Source organism: Musca autumnalis, unplaced genomic scaffold (genome assembly GCF_047663935.1).
Source record: "Musca autumnalis isolate F117 unplaced genomic scaffold, ASM4766393v1 scaffold_2, whole genome shotgun sequence".
In the NCBI taxonomy this organism is placed as follows: Eukaryota; Metazoa; Arthropoda; class Insecta; order Diptera; family Muscidae; genus Musca; species Musca autumnalis.
In genome coordinates, this window is record NW_027411755.1 from 210906753 (window position 1) to 210924561 (window position 17809).

At 38.4% G+C, this 17809-nt stretch overlaps 1 protein-coding gene across 13 annotated transcripts in view; it reads right to left on the reverse strand.

The window, feature by feature from the left end:
• LOC141395229 (bridge-like lipid transfer protein family member 3B) overlaps window positions 1-17809 on the reverse strand; it is a 191002-nt gene that overhangs the window by 35128 nt on the left and 138065 nt on the right. For 8 of the 13 annotated variants that reach the window (XM_073970781.1, XM_073970783.1, XM_073970782.1 and 5 more), the window contains 4 exons: window positions 15569-15707; window positions 15313-15497; window positions 14886-15237; window positions 14701-14815 (listed from right to left, as the gene is read on the reverse strand). In XM_073970781.1, coding sequence (XP_073826882.1) covers window positions 14701-14815; window positions 14886-15237; window positions 15313-15497; window positions 15569-15707 — 791 coding nt within the window. Of the gene's footprint in view, window positions 1-4347; window positions 4369-14700; window positions 14816-14885; window positions 15238-15312; window positions 15498-15568; window positions 15708-17809 lie in introns of all 13 variants that reach the window. The other 5 variants (XM_073970775.1, XM_073970778.1, XM_073970771.1 and 2 more) reach the window with 1 other exon arrangement.

The following is a 17809-nucleotide window of genomic DNA, read 5'->3' on the forward strand; positions in this document are numbered from 1 at the left end:
AAATTTAGCTAAAATCCCCAAAATACCATAACTCGGAAGGTATGGTGCGCCTATTCTCAAACGTGGACCTATCTTGGCAATTTTTAGTGGAAAAGTTTTTTGCCATTGGGAACCTCAAATGTCAAATTTCAACTAATTCGGTCAGAAAATGTAGATAAAAGCTTCAAAATACCTTTAATCGGGAGCTAGAGTTATATGGGTGCTATACCCAAACGTGAACCTATCTTGGTAAATTTTAGTGGAGAAGTTTTTTAGTCATTGGGAACCTCAAATGTAAAATTTCAGCTAATTCGTTAAAAAAATGTAGCTATATCCTCAAAATAATTTAAATCGGAAGGTACGGTTAAATGGGCGCTATATCACAACGTGGACCTAACTTGGTAAATTTTAGTGGAGAAGTTTTTTGTTCATTTGGAATCTCAAATGTCAAATTTCAACTAAATCGATAAAAAAATGTAGCTAAAATCCTCAAAATACCTTAAATCGGGGGGTACTGTTATATTGGGGCTATACCAACGTGGACATATCTTGGCAATTTTAGTGGAGAAGTTGTTTCGCCATTATAATTGTTCCACAAACATCTCATACGGGACTAGGGAGACTTCTCTCCTATCAATGAATGCACCCCGATTCATATGAGCTCAATGGCCATTGGGAACCTCAAATGTAAAATTTCAGTCAACAAATTTAGCTATATAGACCATCTTCGAACTTCACCTGCCTATGGAAAAAAGAAACTCGGGTGTGTTTTAGCGTTGTTTAGGTTTTAGCGTTCTATCTCAATTATTGCGGAGCTAGAGTGTTTACAACAAACGGACGGACAGACGGACATGGCAAGATCGTCTTAGAATTTTATTCTGATCAAGAATATACATATATACTTTATATGATCGCAAATGATTTGTTCGAAGTGGATGAACAAACAAATCTTTATATATAAAACTCAATTGTCGTTTGTTGGTAATTGAATCAGTTGAAAACGGCTAGAGCGATTTGGATAATTTTTTGTGGAAATGTTAGTCATAGTCCAGTTTAGGTTTTTATGCAAAGAAAAATTGGCCACGCCCACTTCTCCGCCCACTTTTATAAATATATTATATCTACGGAACTACTCAATAGATTTTCCTGAAATTTGCAGGGAACGTAAAGTGATGGCCCCCGGTTGAAATAGGCTAAATATTTGGTTGAATTTCGGATCGGGCGGGGTACCTCTCCTATGCCCTATTTTTGTAAAAATGCAATATTTGCAACAATTACAAATGTATCGCCTTGAAAATTAATATCCGAGTCAATGGCGATTGTGTCTCCGACCTTACGTGCTTATTTGGGGCATTAAGACTGGACAACGCCCACTTTTTTAAATATGTTATATCTACGAAACTACTAAATCGATTTTCCTGAAACTTTCAGCGAATGTACAGGGTTTGTCCCCGATAAAAATAGGCTACATAGTTTTTGACTTTCGGATCGGGCGGGTACCTCCCCTATGCCCTATTTTTGTAAAAATGCAATATTTGCAACAAATACGAATGTATCGGTTTGGGAATTTATTTGCGAGTCAATGGTGATTGTGTCTCCAACCTTACGTACTTATTTTGTGACTTAAGATCCGACCACGCTCACTTTCTAATTAGGTTATATCTACAGGGGATTTTCAAGAAAATCGCGATTTGTCTAAACTTTTAAATCTTTATAAATAAGAATCAAATATCGTTCGTTGGTAATGGCATCAGTTGAGAACGGCTGGACAGATTTTCGACCTGGGTTTTTATGCAAAGAAAATTTGACCATGCCCACTTTTACGCCCAAATTTTTCAATTTTCTATTTTTATCATTTAAAAAAAACTACTGAACCTATTTTCCTGAAATTGCCAGGGAATGTACAGAGATGGTCCCCGCTTAAAATAGGCTACAAATTCAGTTGAATTTCGGAAAAGGCGGGGAACTTCCCCTATACCATACTTTTTTAAAAGTGTTATATTTACAATAATTACGAATGTATCTATTTGGAAGTTAATTTGCGAGACAATTGTGGTTGTGTCTCCGACCTTACCTACTTTTTTAGGAACCACAGACTTGATCATACCCACTTTTTAAAATATGTTACATCTACAAAACTACTGAACCGATATTCGTGAAAATGTCAGGGAATGTACAGGCATATTTTCTTGAATTTTGAAGAGGGCATATTTAAAAAAACGCCTTACCTTTATGAATAAGAATCAAATGCTATCATAACCCAACTTAGGTTTTTTATAAAGAAAAGTTTACCACGCCCCCGAAAACAGGTTACATATTTTATTGAATTCCAGATATTGAATTCCTATGCGATATTTAAAAAAAACGTTATATTTGCAAAAATTATGTACGTATCGGAATAAAAATTTACGGATTAATCTACAATCTAGGTACTTCTTTGGGGCCTATAGGCCCGACCAAGCCTGTTTTTTTAGTATGTCATAACTCCAATACTACTGAAGGGATTTCCATAAAATTTGCAGCAAAAGCTCAATGTTTGCCGTTGTTATGTGGGGTACCTTCCCCATGCCTTTCTGTTAACGCTATATGTATAAGCCAAACTTATGATTATATCGGTTTCAGCATACATTTTGGTAGGCAATGAAGTTGTGTGCACCCTTTGACCGGACCAGGCCCACTATTTTTAATATGTTATATCTTGAAAACTGATGACCACGCCCACTCTTTTCAAAACATTATCTTTCCAAAACTACTGAACCTAATTTTCAGAGAATATTTAGGAATGTCCCGTGGTCCAAAAAGCTATATATTTGTAGACGAATTTCGGGCCTATTATTTTATAATCGGTGTATTTGTTAAACTTATGATTGCATCAGGTTGCAAATTAGTTTTCGAGACAACGGTGGTTGTCCCCCGATCATGAAAAACTATATATTTACAAATGTACTTAAATGGTGAGGTTCAAAGGTCCATCAGCCATGAAAAGCTAAAACATATAGGTACAGTTGAACCTCGATTATCCGTGAATCGATTATCCGGGAACCTCCATTATCCGTTATAGAATAGAAATGTTAGACTTTTTTCCATTTCTTCTATTTTTCGTTATAAACTTCATTGCCGGGGAGTAAAAACACACATTCCAATTAATCTGATTAAGCAAACAAAAGGTAAACAAACGAAAACTAGAAATTCTCCCGTATTACACAATTTGTGTATTTATGGTATCACAAAAACCATGGGACAAAGTCAATTCAGATGAATCTGATGATGATGATATTATGTGTCCTTCTAAAATTTGGTGGATTACCGTAACAAATTTAATAAAAATTGCAGATTTTCATATTATTGTACACTATTATGTAATTTTTACTTAAAAATATGTTCAAAAACTTCATAAAAACTTTGCCTCCATTATCCGTGAAAATCGATTATCCGTAATGCCTCCGGTCCCGACCATCACGGATAATCGAGGTCCGACTGTATATCATTTTTTTTACTTTTATTATTAGATCGCTTTAGGATAAAGACAGTGACATGGACGATAATAAATCCTAAAAGGCAAAAATTGGGGAAAAATCCGACAAAGTAAAATCCTTCTCGGTTTGACAATGGACCGAAGAAGTGAGGTAGAAAATACCTACTTTTGAATTAAAACTCATTACGACGGGTCAGCAACGCGGACCGGGGTCTGCTAGTTTCATATAAAACTAGAATCTGAAATACGATAAATATGTTTATTTAGCGATCTCTCCTTACGTCCTTAAAGAATTCCTGCAGACTTAAACAGCCATGGATCGTGTAATGGTAGATCCCCTTTTGTTTACGAAAACATTTATGATCAGCTTAAATGCAGAGAGAGAAATAATCCCAAACAAATTGAAATTTTCTATCGCCATATTTTCCACAGTTTTTGGGGAAAATTATTCAGTTACTAATACATAATTAAATTTTACAATTTCAAACATTTTAATACTAATCACATAATGTTTACAAATTTTAAGAAAAAAATATACGAAAATAAAAAATAAGACACATAACCTCAAATGCATAATGAAACTTAGAAAAAAAAAACAACAGGAACAAACTACAAAAACAAAAAGTTTTACAAAAATGCAGAAACCGTAAAGAAAGAGAATGTTAGAAGCAGAGCAAAATAAGAGAGAAATAACAACTAATAGTCATGATTCCATCATGTCGTAGAAAAATCGACATATCGAAAAAGGCTATTTTAAAAAGAAGAATATTTAAATAATAAAAAACAATAATCGAACAATGGCATAAATAGGTTAGTAGTTAATTAGTTTTGGGTAATCGTAATAATAATAATAATCGCAATAATTGCAATAAACAATGGAATTGAGTTAATACCTTTTTAGCTTGTTGGGCATTCTTGTAAATGTAATTTAATAATTGTTTTTGTTTTGTCGAGAGATGCGCAATTGTTTTGTTTTTTTTTATTATTTTGTTGTTGGTTTTTGTTGTAAAGTTGTAATAATTGTTGTAGTTGTTGATGTTGTTATAGATTGTTGTAGTGTGTTACAAAAACAAATCGAAGTTGAGACACAAAACAGTATTTTACAATGTTTTTTTAGTGATGGCAAAACGTAAACAAAATACAATAAAAAAACATAAACAAAAAAGAAATAAATTGAAAGAAAAAAAAAACACATTTTAATATTTAATATAAATATTTTATATAGAGAGGCACACATTGAGAGAAAATTTTTTGTATAAGAAAAAGATAGAAAATTTGGAAATTTGTACAATTTTTTTGTTTGTTTTGAATATTTTTGTTACATGTATTTTATTTATAAGTATAATATGCAGAGTATAAATATAAAAAAGAGAGAAAGAGAAAATATGTTTTTGTTTTGTTTAATTTAATTAAAAACATAACATGCACTGGGTAAACAAAGTTTTAGAAAATTTATTCCTCGACTTATTATTATACCCAGTGAATAAAAGAGAAAACTAAAAAATTATAAATACAATTAATTTGAAATAAAAAACAATCGTTGAAGAGAAGAATATGTAATTTACAATACAAATCAATTTTAAAAATATGGACAAAGAAGAAAATTGGCTTTTGACTCTAGAATATTTTTAAAGGGCTATCGTACGTAATTTTCTGAATATATATATAGAAAATATATATTATGGGAAAATCAGCGTTAAGAACCTGCAGCGTAGAAAACGTAGAAACACGGTGTCGATTTTTTATGACACCGAATTGACCCGAAATCACACAACACCCATGTTTTAGACAGCGACTGTGAATGCATTGAGAGCGGGATATCTCCGAAACCCTACCGTTTGTCAGAACCGCATCCGCCATTCATAAACTTCGGCGAGATGCAATAGGTGGACTACGTTTGCTGTTCACATGGTGTCATCGTAGTCGTCAGAGTTTGAATCTCTTTGCAAGAGGGAGACACAGTCGACGCACAATCCCACGGCAGCGGGTAAAAAAGAAGAAGGTGCTCAAGTCGCTGGCCGGCAGCACTTGGGGAGCTGACAAAGAAACCTTGTTGACCCCCTACAATGCAATAGGCCGGTCTGTGGTAAACTATGCGGCGCCAGCGCGGTCTGCAAAGGTTAGCACTACACAGTGGAAGTAGATTCAAACCTGCCAGAATGCTGCCCTGAGGACTGTAACAGGGTGCCTCCTCATGACACCAGTGGACCATCCTCATGAGGAGACGAAGATTTTACCGGTGCGTCAACACAATAAGATGTTGTCGATGCAGTACCTGCTTGGGTGTTATCGCAGTGAGCATCCCTGTCACGATTTAATGGACAGGCTTCGTCCACCCAGGCACGTCAGGAGAGATCTTCATGATCTAGAGAGAGAGGTCCAAAGGTATAAAAGAGAACCTCTAGACCAACGAGCTTATTAGGCAGGCTTGGATAGCATTCACACTGACATGGTTGCGCAGTCAGTACAGAGATACAGTGTGAATGCCGTACTTGGAGACCACCCCCCATCCATCGCAGCAGAAGAACGCCAGCTGCCAAGGCAAACACGAGTGGTTTTGAGCCCAGTTAAGATCCGGACGATGCAGCCGCCTCAATTCGTATTGGGCCAGAATTGACGCCACGATACCCAACACATGCCCAGCATGTGGATTGGGACCATACGATACACTAGAGTTGTGTAGTTCCGGAACGAACTAGTTCCAAGGAACTATTCCGGACAAGGAACTGTTGGAACTATATCCGGCTCTTTCATTTATATAGTTCCTTTAGTTCATATAGTTCCAGGCGTGCATATAATTCCTTTCATTTATATAATTCATTTTCTTTCTTCGATCTTTCACGTTCGGTTACTTCATCATTCAGATTCGGCCACATTGTTAAATAAACGTAAATCACATCCTCGTTACACTGCAATTTATTTATTTGTATGTCAATTAATCCACCAAAAGATGAAAACAAAAAGAATGAAAAAATATTCGTTAAACTACTTCATTCCTGGAACTATTTAGAATGAAGGAAATAAAAAGAACGAGGAAAGAGAAAGATGCATTGAACTATATCGGTCTCGGAACTATTTGGAACGAAGGAAATAGAAAGAACGATTAAAGAGAAAGATTCATTGAACTATATCGGTCTCGGAACTATTTGGAACTATGGAACTATATTAAGGAACTAGTTCCTTTTGGCAAAAGGAACTAGAAAGATCGATCCGCTCCAGGAACTATATTGCCCAACTCTACGATACACTGCATTTGTTTAGCTGCCCAGCTAACCCCACTCACCTGTCTCCTGATTCCTTATGGACGCAACCAGTCCAGGTTGCAGAATTCTTGAATCTGGATACAGAGGAACCTGATAAATGAAATAATACACGAACGAACACATTTGCGTTGCTACAACAACAACAACAACGGCAGCGGGTTCTCTCGTACCGGATTGGCCTGGAATCACACAACACCCCTGTTTTGGCCAGCGGCTGCTACCTTTGTTACCTACCTACATATGTTTTTTTTGCAGCATATCCCGGAATGTCTGCTCCTGATTATTTTGGTGCGTGCCGGGACGGAGGAAACCCAGGACCAATATATTCGTGCTCCTTTTGTCACATCCTCATCTTCACCCATATCCAACCTTCGGTGAGATGCAATAGATGTTAGGAGTGGGTGCATCTAAGGGATTGCTCTGGATTTGTCCATGAAAGGGACACGGCAGGGACTATGTCGAGGCATGCTGCGCGAACACAGCCCCCAGTGAGTCATCATCGTCGGATTACGAAATTCCCCCGCAGTTCCCCCAACAGCAACCGCACACACAGCAACTAACATCAGCCGTTGTTGTTGTTCCAATCCCAGAAAATGCATCTTTTTTGCAATTTAATAGCAATGGACTCCGAAGTAAGATCGAGGAAATAGTGGTATTCAGAAATCGGAAGAAGATTAAGGTTGCGGCGGTGCAGGAAACCAAACTCAACAACAACTGCAGCTTTGGTTGCTGTACTGGGGAGGTAGCAGTCCGTGGGCAAGGGGTTCCTTGCGTCGGTCCCGGAACATAGATCCAACTGCTGTGAGGACCGCAGCCCGTATATGGACACCAGGAATCAGCGATACGCAGTGGAAGAACCTACAAACGGTCCAAAACACTGCCCTACGCATTGCAACAGGGTGCCACTCCAAGGCATCCGAAGACCACCTTCACCATGAAACCAAACTATTGCCAGTGAAGCCTCACTGGACCCTCCTTACAAGGCAACATACAATCAAATGCCAAAAACTCGACCACCCCAACAACATAAGCTGCAACAGACCCCCCTCCGAAAGACAAAAACCCATCCGATATGATTTCCGTAAGGAACTCCCCAACATACCACAAATCCCCCATAACCCAACGATTGATGACATACAAAGCGCACTCAAAGAGTTTCACACAATGACCGTGGAGAACCATATCTCCTCATATACGAGCAGCATTGTGCTCGGTGGAAGACCACCTCCCATAAACGAGGATGAGAGAGCACTACCTAGAGAGACCAGATCAATATTATCACAACTCCGATCTGGCATCTCTAGGTACCTAAACAGTTACCTCTCCCTCCTAAATCCTGAAATAATAGACTCATGCCCAAAATGTGGCCAATCTCCGCACATCACACGGCTCCTCTTCGCGTGTCCTGCACATCCGACTGACCTGACACCGGGGTCACTTTGGACACATTTAGTTGAAGCAGCACGCTTCTTAGGACTGGATGTGGATGCTTGATGTCCACCTATTAATTTCATAATTTCTTCTCTTTCTTTTCTATTTTCTTTTCTCCCGATACAACATAAACCTGTAGGGGCTACAACAACAACTGCAGCTTACAGTGTTTTGATGGTAACAACGTATTAAGGAAGGATGGTACCAGAAGTCCAGAAGTGGAGGTGGGGGACTAGCTTTCCTTTTGCACCAGTCTGTTCAATACGGAACTGTCTCGCTTGGGCCTGACTCTAATTACCCGTTCATGGAATGTATGGGGGTAGCAGTCAGGCGTGGAACTGCCGATGTAGAGCTGTTGAACGTAGACATCCCGCAGGTAAATATCTGTATTTCAGGTTACAAGCATAGCACTAGACCGCTTTTCGTGTGTTAAGGCATTCGGTCCTCGGAAACGACCAGAGGGGTACAGCGTTGGCTGAGTAAATTGACAGCTCTAGGTTTTGCACGGTCAATAAGAACGCCCTTACCAGAATTGTTACAGTTCGCTGGACAAAACCATCGTGTTACCTGGTCTGACAAATGACGTTACCTGTCAATTCTCTTGGATCAGACCATCTTCCCATAACTGTCTGCAGATAGCCCGATTTCATCATCTCTGAACGCCGCACTTTTGTCAATCATGGGAAAGCTGATTGGCAGAGTTTCAGGGGGTTTACTAATCACCGCTTCAAAGATCTGTCCAATCCTTCTGATGTTCGTGTAGCGGGAAGGACGTTCAGAGACATCATCACGGCTGCGTATACCCGAAGTGAAACTAAACTTCTCAGCAGAAGCGACGGTATTTCGGAACATCAACACTGATGCATCCACTCGTCACATACATGGTATAATACACGAAATTAAACCAAAGTTCCCACTTTATAGAGCACAGCGAGTCGAGGAGTTATGACCAGTCGAGGAGTTATCACCACAATTAACCATGAGCGATGTCGCAGATGACAACCAAAAGGCGAAATCATCCAAAGCGTTGGGTCCGCACGAAATCTCAATGGTAACGCTTAAGCACCTTGATGAACCCGGATTTGAGTATTTAACAAGTTCCCTCAATCTATCGTTAGCCACCTATATTGCAGCAGAAGCCAGGAAAGTTGGCTACTGAAATCAATGATGCCAGCAGAGGCGAATCGTACAGGCCGATTCATCTTCTTTCGTCTGTAGCGAAGATTTAGAGGCACTTCTGCTCCCCATGATGAGAAGATGTTTCCCAGTTTCCCAACATTTGTTATGGATTCCGGAAAATGCACAGTACCACAACAGCATTACACGTCACATATCATAACATACATAAAAGTCGTGGTGGCTCATGGCCTGTCGAAGACCTATGATTCGGCCATGATAAACTGTTGGAGGACATAGGGAAGGGAAGTCCAGCCATGTTTGAAACGTTGGAAAATTTCCCCAAGGCGGAGTGATATCTCCGGAACTATTTAACATCTACCTTTCTAAAATTCCATACCCTCCAGCGACATAGAGATTGTAATGTATGCGGATGATTGTACGATCTAGGTGTCTACATAGCTGACTTAGTGGAGTTCTTCCATCTTAGGAATATGAAAATATCCGCAGCTATATCCACTGTGACAGTATGGCATTATATGTCCTAATTGCGGATATTATTTAGAATATTTGAGAAGATTCTAAGATAAATTAAGTAATATTTTGTAGAGAATTTTTGCAGTTATTATTTAGAATTTTAGAGGGTCTTACAGAGGCCAGACATTTTTTGGCGATTTTGTTTAAAATTTTAGAAGACCTTCTTAGAACCATAAACCTGCAATATATTTTTAATTTCTGGAGCAGGACCGTAAACGGGGACTTTCAAAGAGTCATTAATGTGAAATTAATTTGGAAATTGTAAGGCCTTCTTCAAAAGGCCATGAACGGCGTGAACGGGATTTTATTTCGAATTTTTGAAGACCTTCTAAGAAATATTAACGATTAAAGATTACCATCATAGGGATCAATTGCGACAGATAATCGAGGAAAATGGGTGACGTAGGGGATGGAAGATACCAAGGAACGGTCCTGACTGGCTTTAACATGGCAAAGCCTATGATTTATATTTGTCCCTCTTTTATCTCAAGTGGACACTGACCTCCCCGTGGTATCACCTGGGGAACTACCTTTAATACCCGTTAAAGGTAGTGAGCTAACATGTGCCGCAGGTTCACCCATAAGAACGTTAAAAACTTGGGTTTGGGCTTCGGGTTAGTAACCCTCCCCTAGGAAAAACAGCCTACTATGAAAAAAAGAAAGAAAAGAAAAACAAACCCCTCTAAAGTTGACGAACCCCGCAAACGTTTTAAGGACCATGATCTGCGAATCTGCACCTGGACTGTTCGCACTCTTTATAGAGAAGGTGCAGTCTTCGCATTGGCAGACGTACTTGAAAAGTACAAGGACGATATTACTGCCATACAGGAAATACGATGAAATGGGAAAGGCGTCACAAGGATTTGTAGTTGGTCGGAGGTTAAAACATCTGGTCTCCAGCTTCACACCAGTGAACTCTATGCAATTCTATTAAAAGCAAAATTCTTCAACATCAGCTTTATTTGCGCTAATGCTCCCACTGAATACAAGGACGAACAGACCAAAGATATATTTTACAAGCGCTTAGAAGAAATTTATGACCGTTGCCCTGCCCATGACATTAAAATTATACTATGCGATTTTAATGCCACAATTGGAAAGGAGAATATCTTTGGCCCAACAGTCGGAAAATTCAGTTTCCACAATGAAACATCTGACAATGAAATGAGGCTGATAGACTTCGCAGCGGCAAAAAAATGGTAATTAGCAGCACCAGATTTAAACATCTCGACATCCATAAGGGCACCTGGCTGTCGCCAGATCAAAGAACAAGAAATCAAATTGATCAGGTTGTGATAGATGGAAGACATTCATCGAGGGTGTTGGATGTACGATCGTTCCGAGGCGCAAACATTGATTCGGACCACTACCTTGTTGCAGCAAAGGTACGTACCAGATTAAACGTAGCAAATAAAGTACGAACAGACACAACATGAAAGTTAGACATCGATAAGCTGCAATCATAACAGATAGCCACAGCATATTCCACTCAACTAGCCCAATTGCTTAATCAAAGCTCTCCTCATCCCGATAACATATCAGCGCAATGGCAAAGTATTGCCCACTCAATGCAAACAGCCGCAAGATCTATACTTGGATACCAGAGACCTCCATCAAGGAATCCATGGTATGATCAGGAGTGTCGTGCTGCTACCGAAGAAAAAAATGCGGCATATAGAGTTACCTTACAATCAGTAGCAACGCGTAGAGCACGAGAGAGATATCAGGAGAAAAGGAGAGAGAAAAAATGAAAAAATCGAGATGTACAGGAGCCAGAATGAAGTCCGAAAATTCTACCAAAGAGTGAAACATCAAACAGATGGCTTTGGTACAGGCACACCCCCCTGTAGACACCAGCAGGGTAATCTGGTAACTGATACAGACAGTGTGCTCAGGATATGGAAGGAACATTTCTCCAATCTGCTGGTATCCAATAGTAGCGAAGACGATGATACCACAGATCCAATCCCAGAAGATGGTACTGCATGTATACCGCCCAGCCAAGATGAGGTAAAGACAGCAATAAATCGGCCGAAAAATAATAAGGCAGCAGGAGTCGATGACTTACCAGCCGAGCTGTTCAAAACCGGAGGCGACACGCTGATAAGGTGTATTCATCAGCTGGTTAGCACCATCTGGCAGGAAGAACGAGTACCCGACGATTGGAACCTGAGTATCCTGTGCCCGGTCCATAAGAAAGGAGATAAGACTGTATGCTCTAACTATAGGGGCATAAGTCTACTCCCTATTGCCTATAAGATAGTGTCAGGGATATTGTGCGAACGACTACAGCCAATGGTGAACGAAATAATTGGACCATACCAATGTGGCTTTAGACCTGGCAAGTCCACCATTGACCAGATATTTACCCTGCGGCAAATCCTTGAGAAGACTCAAGAGATGCAGATCGACACATTTCACCTTTTTGTCGATTATAAAGCAGCATTCGACAGTCCCCTCCGATCAAAGGTATTCCATGCAATGTCTGAATTTGGTATCCCCGCAAAGCTCATCCGGTTTTGTAAGATGACTTTAACTGATACTAGGTCCTCAGTTAAAATTGGAAAGAACCTCTCCGAACAGTTCAGTGCCAAAACAACATTTTGCTGGAAAAGGTAATACGAGATGCAAATGTCAAAAGAAATGGCGCAATTTACACCAATAGCCACATGTTACTTGCTTATGCTGATGACATAGACATCATGGGACGATCAGTAAAGAAAGTAACTGATACCTTTAGGAAGGTCGAAGCAGAATCTGCGAAAGTGGGTCTGGCGATAAACGGCGAAAAGACCAAATTGATGGTGTCGACGCGTAAAGCGTCCATAGAGCTCGGACCAACTGTGGAAGTTGGTACCTATAATTTTGAGGTAGTTAAAGACTTCGCCTACCTCGGCACTGCCATAACCACAACAAACAACATCAGTTGTGAAATAAGAAGAATAATTGTATTGGCCAACAGATGCTACTATGGTTTAAGTAAGCAATTTAAAAACAAAGCCACATCTCGTCAAACAAAAATAACACTATACAAAACGCTGGTACTACCCGTGCTAATGTATGGCTCTGAAGCATGGGTACTTGCGCAAGCAGATAAGGCAGAGCTTGGTGTGTTTGAGAGGAAAATTCTTCGAAAGATCAACGGGCCGATGAATATCGACGTCGTATGAACCACGAATGAGCGATGATGAACCCGATAAAAAGGCGTATGAATACATGCCACATGGCGGTGCACGCAGAATTGGCAGGCCAAAGAATAGGTGGCGCAAAACAAGTTGATGAAGAGATGACAAGGCGCGGTATTCCAGAAAGCGAAGCGAAAAACAGAGAGAATTGGAGATCTTTTCTTAGTTCGGTCTATGGAACAAATGTTCTGTAATGGGCCAGCTAAGTAAGTAAATTTTTTAAGATATTCAAGTGCTTTTAACGTGAAAATTATTTAGAGCATTTGGCGACGTTCTTGTGTCCATTAAAGTGAGTTTTATTTGGATTTATATGACCATCAAAGGGTGGTCATAAGTATGGGATTTATTTAATTTTTGGTGAGAAATTTCTATAGGCCATGAACGTGATTTATTTATCTCAGCTTATATTTCGTATTTTTTGAAGATCTTCTTAAGGCCATACAAGTAAAGATTTTACGAATTTTTGAGCACCTTTAAAAAAACATTTTGTTTAGAATCTTTTGAGTACTTCCTAAGGGTCATAAATAAGGATTTCTGGACTTTTATTTAGAATTATTCATGGGGCTTTAAGAGTCATAAGTGCGTATTTAATTTAGATCATTTCTTAAGGGGCATAAGTGAGGATTTTTCTTTCGTAAACCTTCTTAACCCATACAAGTGGATTTTTTTGATTTTTTTTTCATTAAGTTTAATTAATTTTCTATTATTGAAGGCTATACATGTAGATTCATTGAAATTATTTACGGGCTTCCGAGTGCTTTAAAATGTATTGTAAGTGAAGCTTCTAACTGCAACAAATGTTAATTTCATTTAGAATTTCTTGTGGACCTTCAAAGGGCCATACATTTGGATTTTATTCAACCCTATTTAGGATTTTTTACGGGACTTTCTATGAGCCACAAACTAAAGGAACAGATTGGACTGACTGGACTGGACTGGAGTATTTAAATTACATCACTCTTAAGAGCCTTAAGTGTGGATTTTGTTTCAAATTTTTTAAAACATTCTTTAACCCTTACAACTGGATTTTTTGAGATTTTTTTTTCAATTTAATTTAATTAATTTTCTATCATTGGAGTCTACACATGTAGATTTATTTATGGGCTTCTGAGGGCAATAAACATGGATTTAATATGGATTTTAAGTGAAGCTACAACAAACGTGAATTTTATTTAGAATTTCTTGTGGACCTTCAAAAGGCCATAAATATGGATTTTAGTTTCGGGTCTTTTTAAGGGACACAAACAGGGATTCTATAATTTTTGTGGACCATTAAAAGATCACATACATTGACTTTATTTGGGATTTGAAGACCTTATTAGGGTACCTTCTTATATACTCTAAACCTGACTTTTAGCACTTTCTTCTTCTTAGTCCAATTTAAAATCGAATATAACTTTATGAAAGGAGAAAGATAGAAGAAAAATAAATTATTTTGATTTGGAAAAAAGTGAATTTGAAACATGCAAAAATTGTTTTTATAAGCAAAACATTTATCGTTTTACAAGTAAGTTGTTAAAAAATTGGAATTTAAGAAATTTATTTACAAAACAATTTTTGTAATAAAAGCATTTTCAAAATCGAAATTTTTAAGAAATGAAGTGAAACCCAAATTTAAAAATACAAAACACAACAAACATAATTAAAGAAAACAATTCTTAGAAAAAATGGTAGGAAAAAAGGTAAAACATAAGCCATAAGACCAAACACTTACCTGTAATTCATCCCATGGTATGGCACCACATTCATCACAAGAGATGGCTGCAACTTGAACACGTAGTGTGGAATTATTACCCTCCTTTTGTTGGATGACCTCAACAGTGGTAAGTCTATAAAGGCGAACGAAAAAAATTAAAATCAAATTTTGAAGAAAGTTAGAAAAATATTTCAAAATATTACCTAAAAGTAGCCATTGAAACCAAATCACGTCTTCGCCATGTACTGGCCTCCGAGGGCTCTGATGGTGAACTTAAATTGGTTTTAATTGGCTCCTCATAAACTTCACTGGCCACCTCGACCGGTGATGCTTTCATATTACCCTCTGTGGTAAAGGGATTTAAACGAAACATAACATCAATACAGTCCATGGTCTTATCGTCACCCATAACAATGGCGAAATTTTCCGAATCTGAACTAATATCACTTTGTATGGAAAATGTATCACTCATATCATCGTTTTGGGTGCGTGAGGTAATGGCCGAATCAATGGAAGTCATAAAACTGGATAGACCTTTTTTCATGGACATGAGACCTAAATAAAAAGAAAAAGAGAGCAGGAACAAATAATTATTATTATCCAGAAAAGTTAATTTTATTCTCCCCATACCTGAATTGATTTCCTTTGTTATGCTTGGAGCATCACTAGTCGAATTTTTAGTGGAACGAAAACTTTTCGTGGATGATGAGGTGGCTGATTGGGTATAGATACCGGTATCGGGTTTAATGGATGAAGACTGACTTGTGGTGGTTGAAGAGGTCATTGTTGGTGTACTTTGTATTTGGACATTGTAACTGAAACATAAACAAAGAAAAAAATATTCATAAAAATGTGTAATATTCAAAAGTATTCCATATATCCTTACCCATGTGTATTGGGATTTGACAAATGTATACCACTATCAAAGGGTGCTTCATTTGTTATGGGTGATGGTGTCTCTACACTACCAAATGTATTGCTTTTAATTTGTTCCAGGGGTGGCGTGGGCCAAGTTATATTTGTACCTGTATTTTAAGAAAAACAACATTGATAAATTTTATTGGATTAATTGTGTTGTCATTATTTATTGTTGTTATTGCTAGTTTTTGCTTAGTGAGCTGACAAAATAAGAGCAACAATTACACGGTGCCACAAGTTAAAAAATAGTAGTTCAATAGGCCAATAAAAATTGTGGGACCCATTCATCGAATTTAAGCAATACCTTTCAAAAAGACATATGGGTTTGAGAGATTACGACCAAAGATTTCACATTATGGTTTCAAAATTGAAACGTTATGACATTTAACCACTCCATATTCATTATGATTCTTAGAGACAGAAGTGTGCAATGCTATTACCTGATTTCAACAATCTTCTTTAGCCTTTTCGTCCATAACCTTATTTTTTATCTATGTATAACCTTACTTTTTATAAGTTGTAACGCTGTAGCACCGTGTTATTGTTGCGCGTTTGTGTTACGTTAAGCATAGCTCGATGATCTGAAAATAGTTGTCTAATACGGATCACCACTAAAAATGTTAGTTCTAATTCTACCCAGTGCCATGGAAAAATAATAAAAAAATAATTAAATTGAAAGATAATTAAAGGAAATACTTTTAAAATAGAAAGATTTCTGGGAAAACCTAAAATAAGTTTGTGGATGCTCAAAATTAACATCTAATTTTGCGGAAAAGGTACTTAAAGGAATGGTCCGACATAGACCATGGGGGTGCCATAGGGGGTTTTTACACCCTTCTGGCTGTTTTCTCAAGAAGTATGGACTTGCCCCTGAAACAACTTTTACCATCGTAGTTGGGGCAGCGAATGTAAGTTGCTTCAACAAAAATCAAAGTGATTCAATAGCAGGTCTTAAAGTGAACTTATCCAACATTTTGTGTGTGAGGTACGGGATGGAGTGGACAAATATAGTCCATATTCGAACCTGATCTATATCTGGTAGATATTATGAGAATGTGTAAAGTATGGACCCAATCGGTCACTCCCATCAAGAGTTATCGTGCGCACAATTTTTCCGAATATTTTTGAACTTTTGTGGGGTAGGTACCTGAAGGAGTGGACCGATATGGCTTATCTATGAACTTAAAGTAAGTTTGTAAACAATATTACGAAGGCCAAATTTTGGCCGTTCGAGAATTATCTCCGCTTCCACCCATAAACATGGTGTCATTGGGTTTGTTTTTCAACTTTCAGGCTATTTTTTCAGGAAGTATGGACTTGCCCCTTAGGAAACTTGTACCTTCGTATAGGGGACAGTGAATACAAGATGTTACAACAAAAACCAAGGCGATTCGAGAGCAGGTCCTAAACTGAACTTTTTCGAAATTTTGTGTGGGAGGTACTCGAAGGAGTTTACCGATTGAGTCCATATTGGAACCTCATCTAAGTCTGGTAGAAATTTCATAATGTGCAAAGTATGGACCAAATCGGTTACTCCCTTCAAGAGTTATCGTACGCACAAATTTTCCGAACATTTTCGAACTTTTGTGGGGGAGGTACCGGAAGGAGTGGATAGATATAATCCATCTTTGAACTCGAACTAAGTTTTGACAAAATATTACGAAAGCCAAATTTTGGACCGAATCGGCAGATCCGTTCGAGAGTTATCTTGCGCTCCAACCACTACACACGGTGTCATAGGGTTTTTTGTAACTTTCAGGCTATTTTCTCAGGAAGTATGGACTTGCCCCTAATGAAACTTACAGCGTCGTATAGAGGAGAGCGAATACCACTTGCGTAAACAAAAATCAAAGCGAATCGAGACCAGGTCCTAAACTGAACTTTTCCGAAATTTGGTGTGGGAGGTACCCGAAGGAGTAGACCGATTGAGTCCATATTGGAACCTCATCTAAGATTGGTATAAATTACACGATGTGCAAAGTATGGGCCAAATCTGATGTTCCTATAAGAGTTATCGTGCGCACAAGTTTTGCGACAATTTTAGAACATTTGTGGGGGAGGTACCTGAAGGAGTGGACCTGTATGGCCCATCTTCGAATTTAAATCGAATCTGGACAAAATATTTCGATACCCAAAATTTGAACCGAATCGATTGATCCGTTCGAGAGTTATAGTGCGCACCAGCCAGCCAGACTGACGGACAGACAGA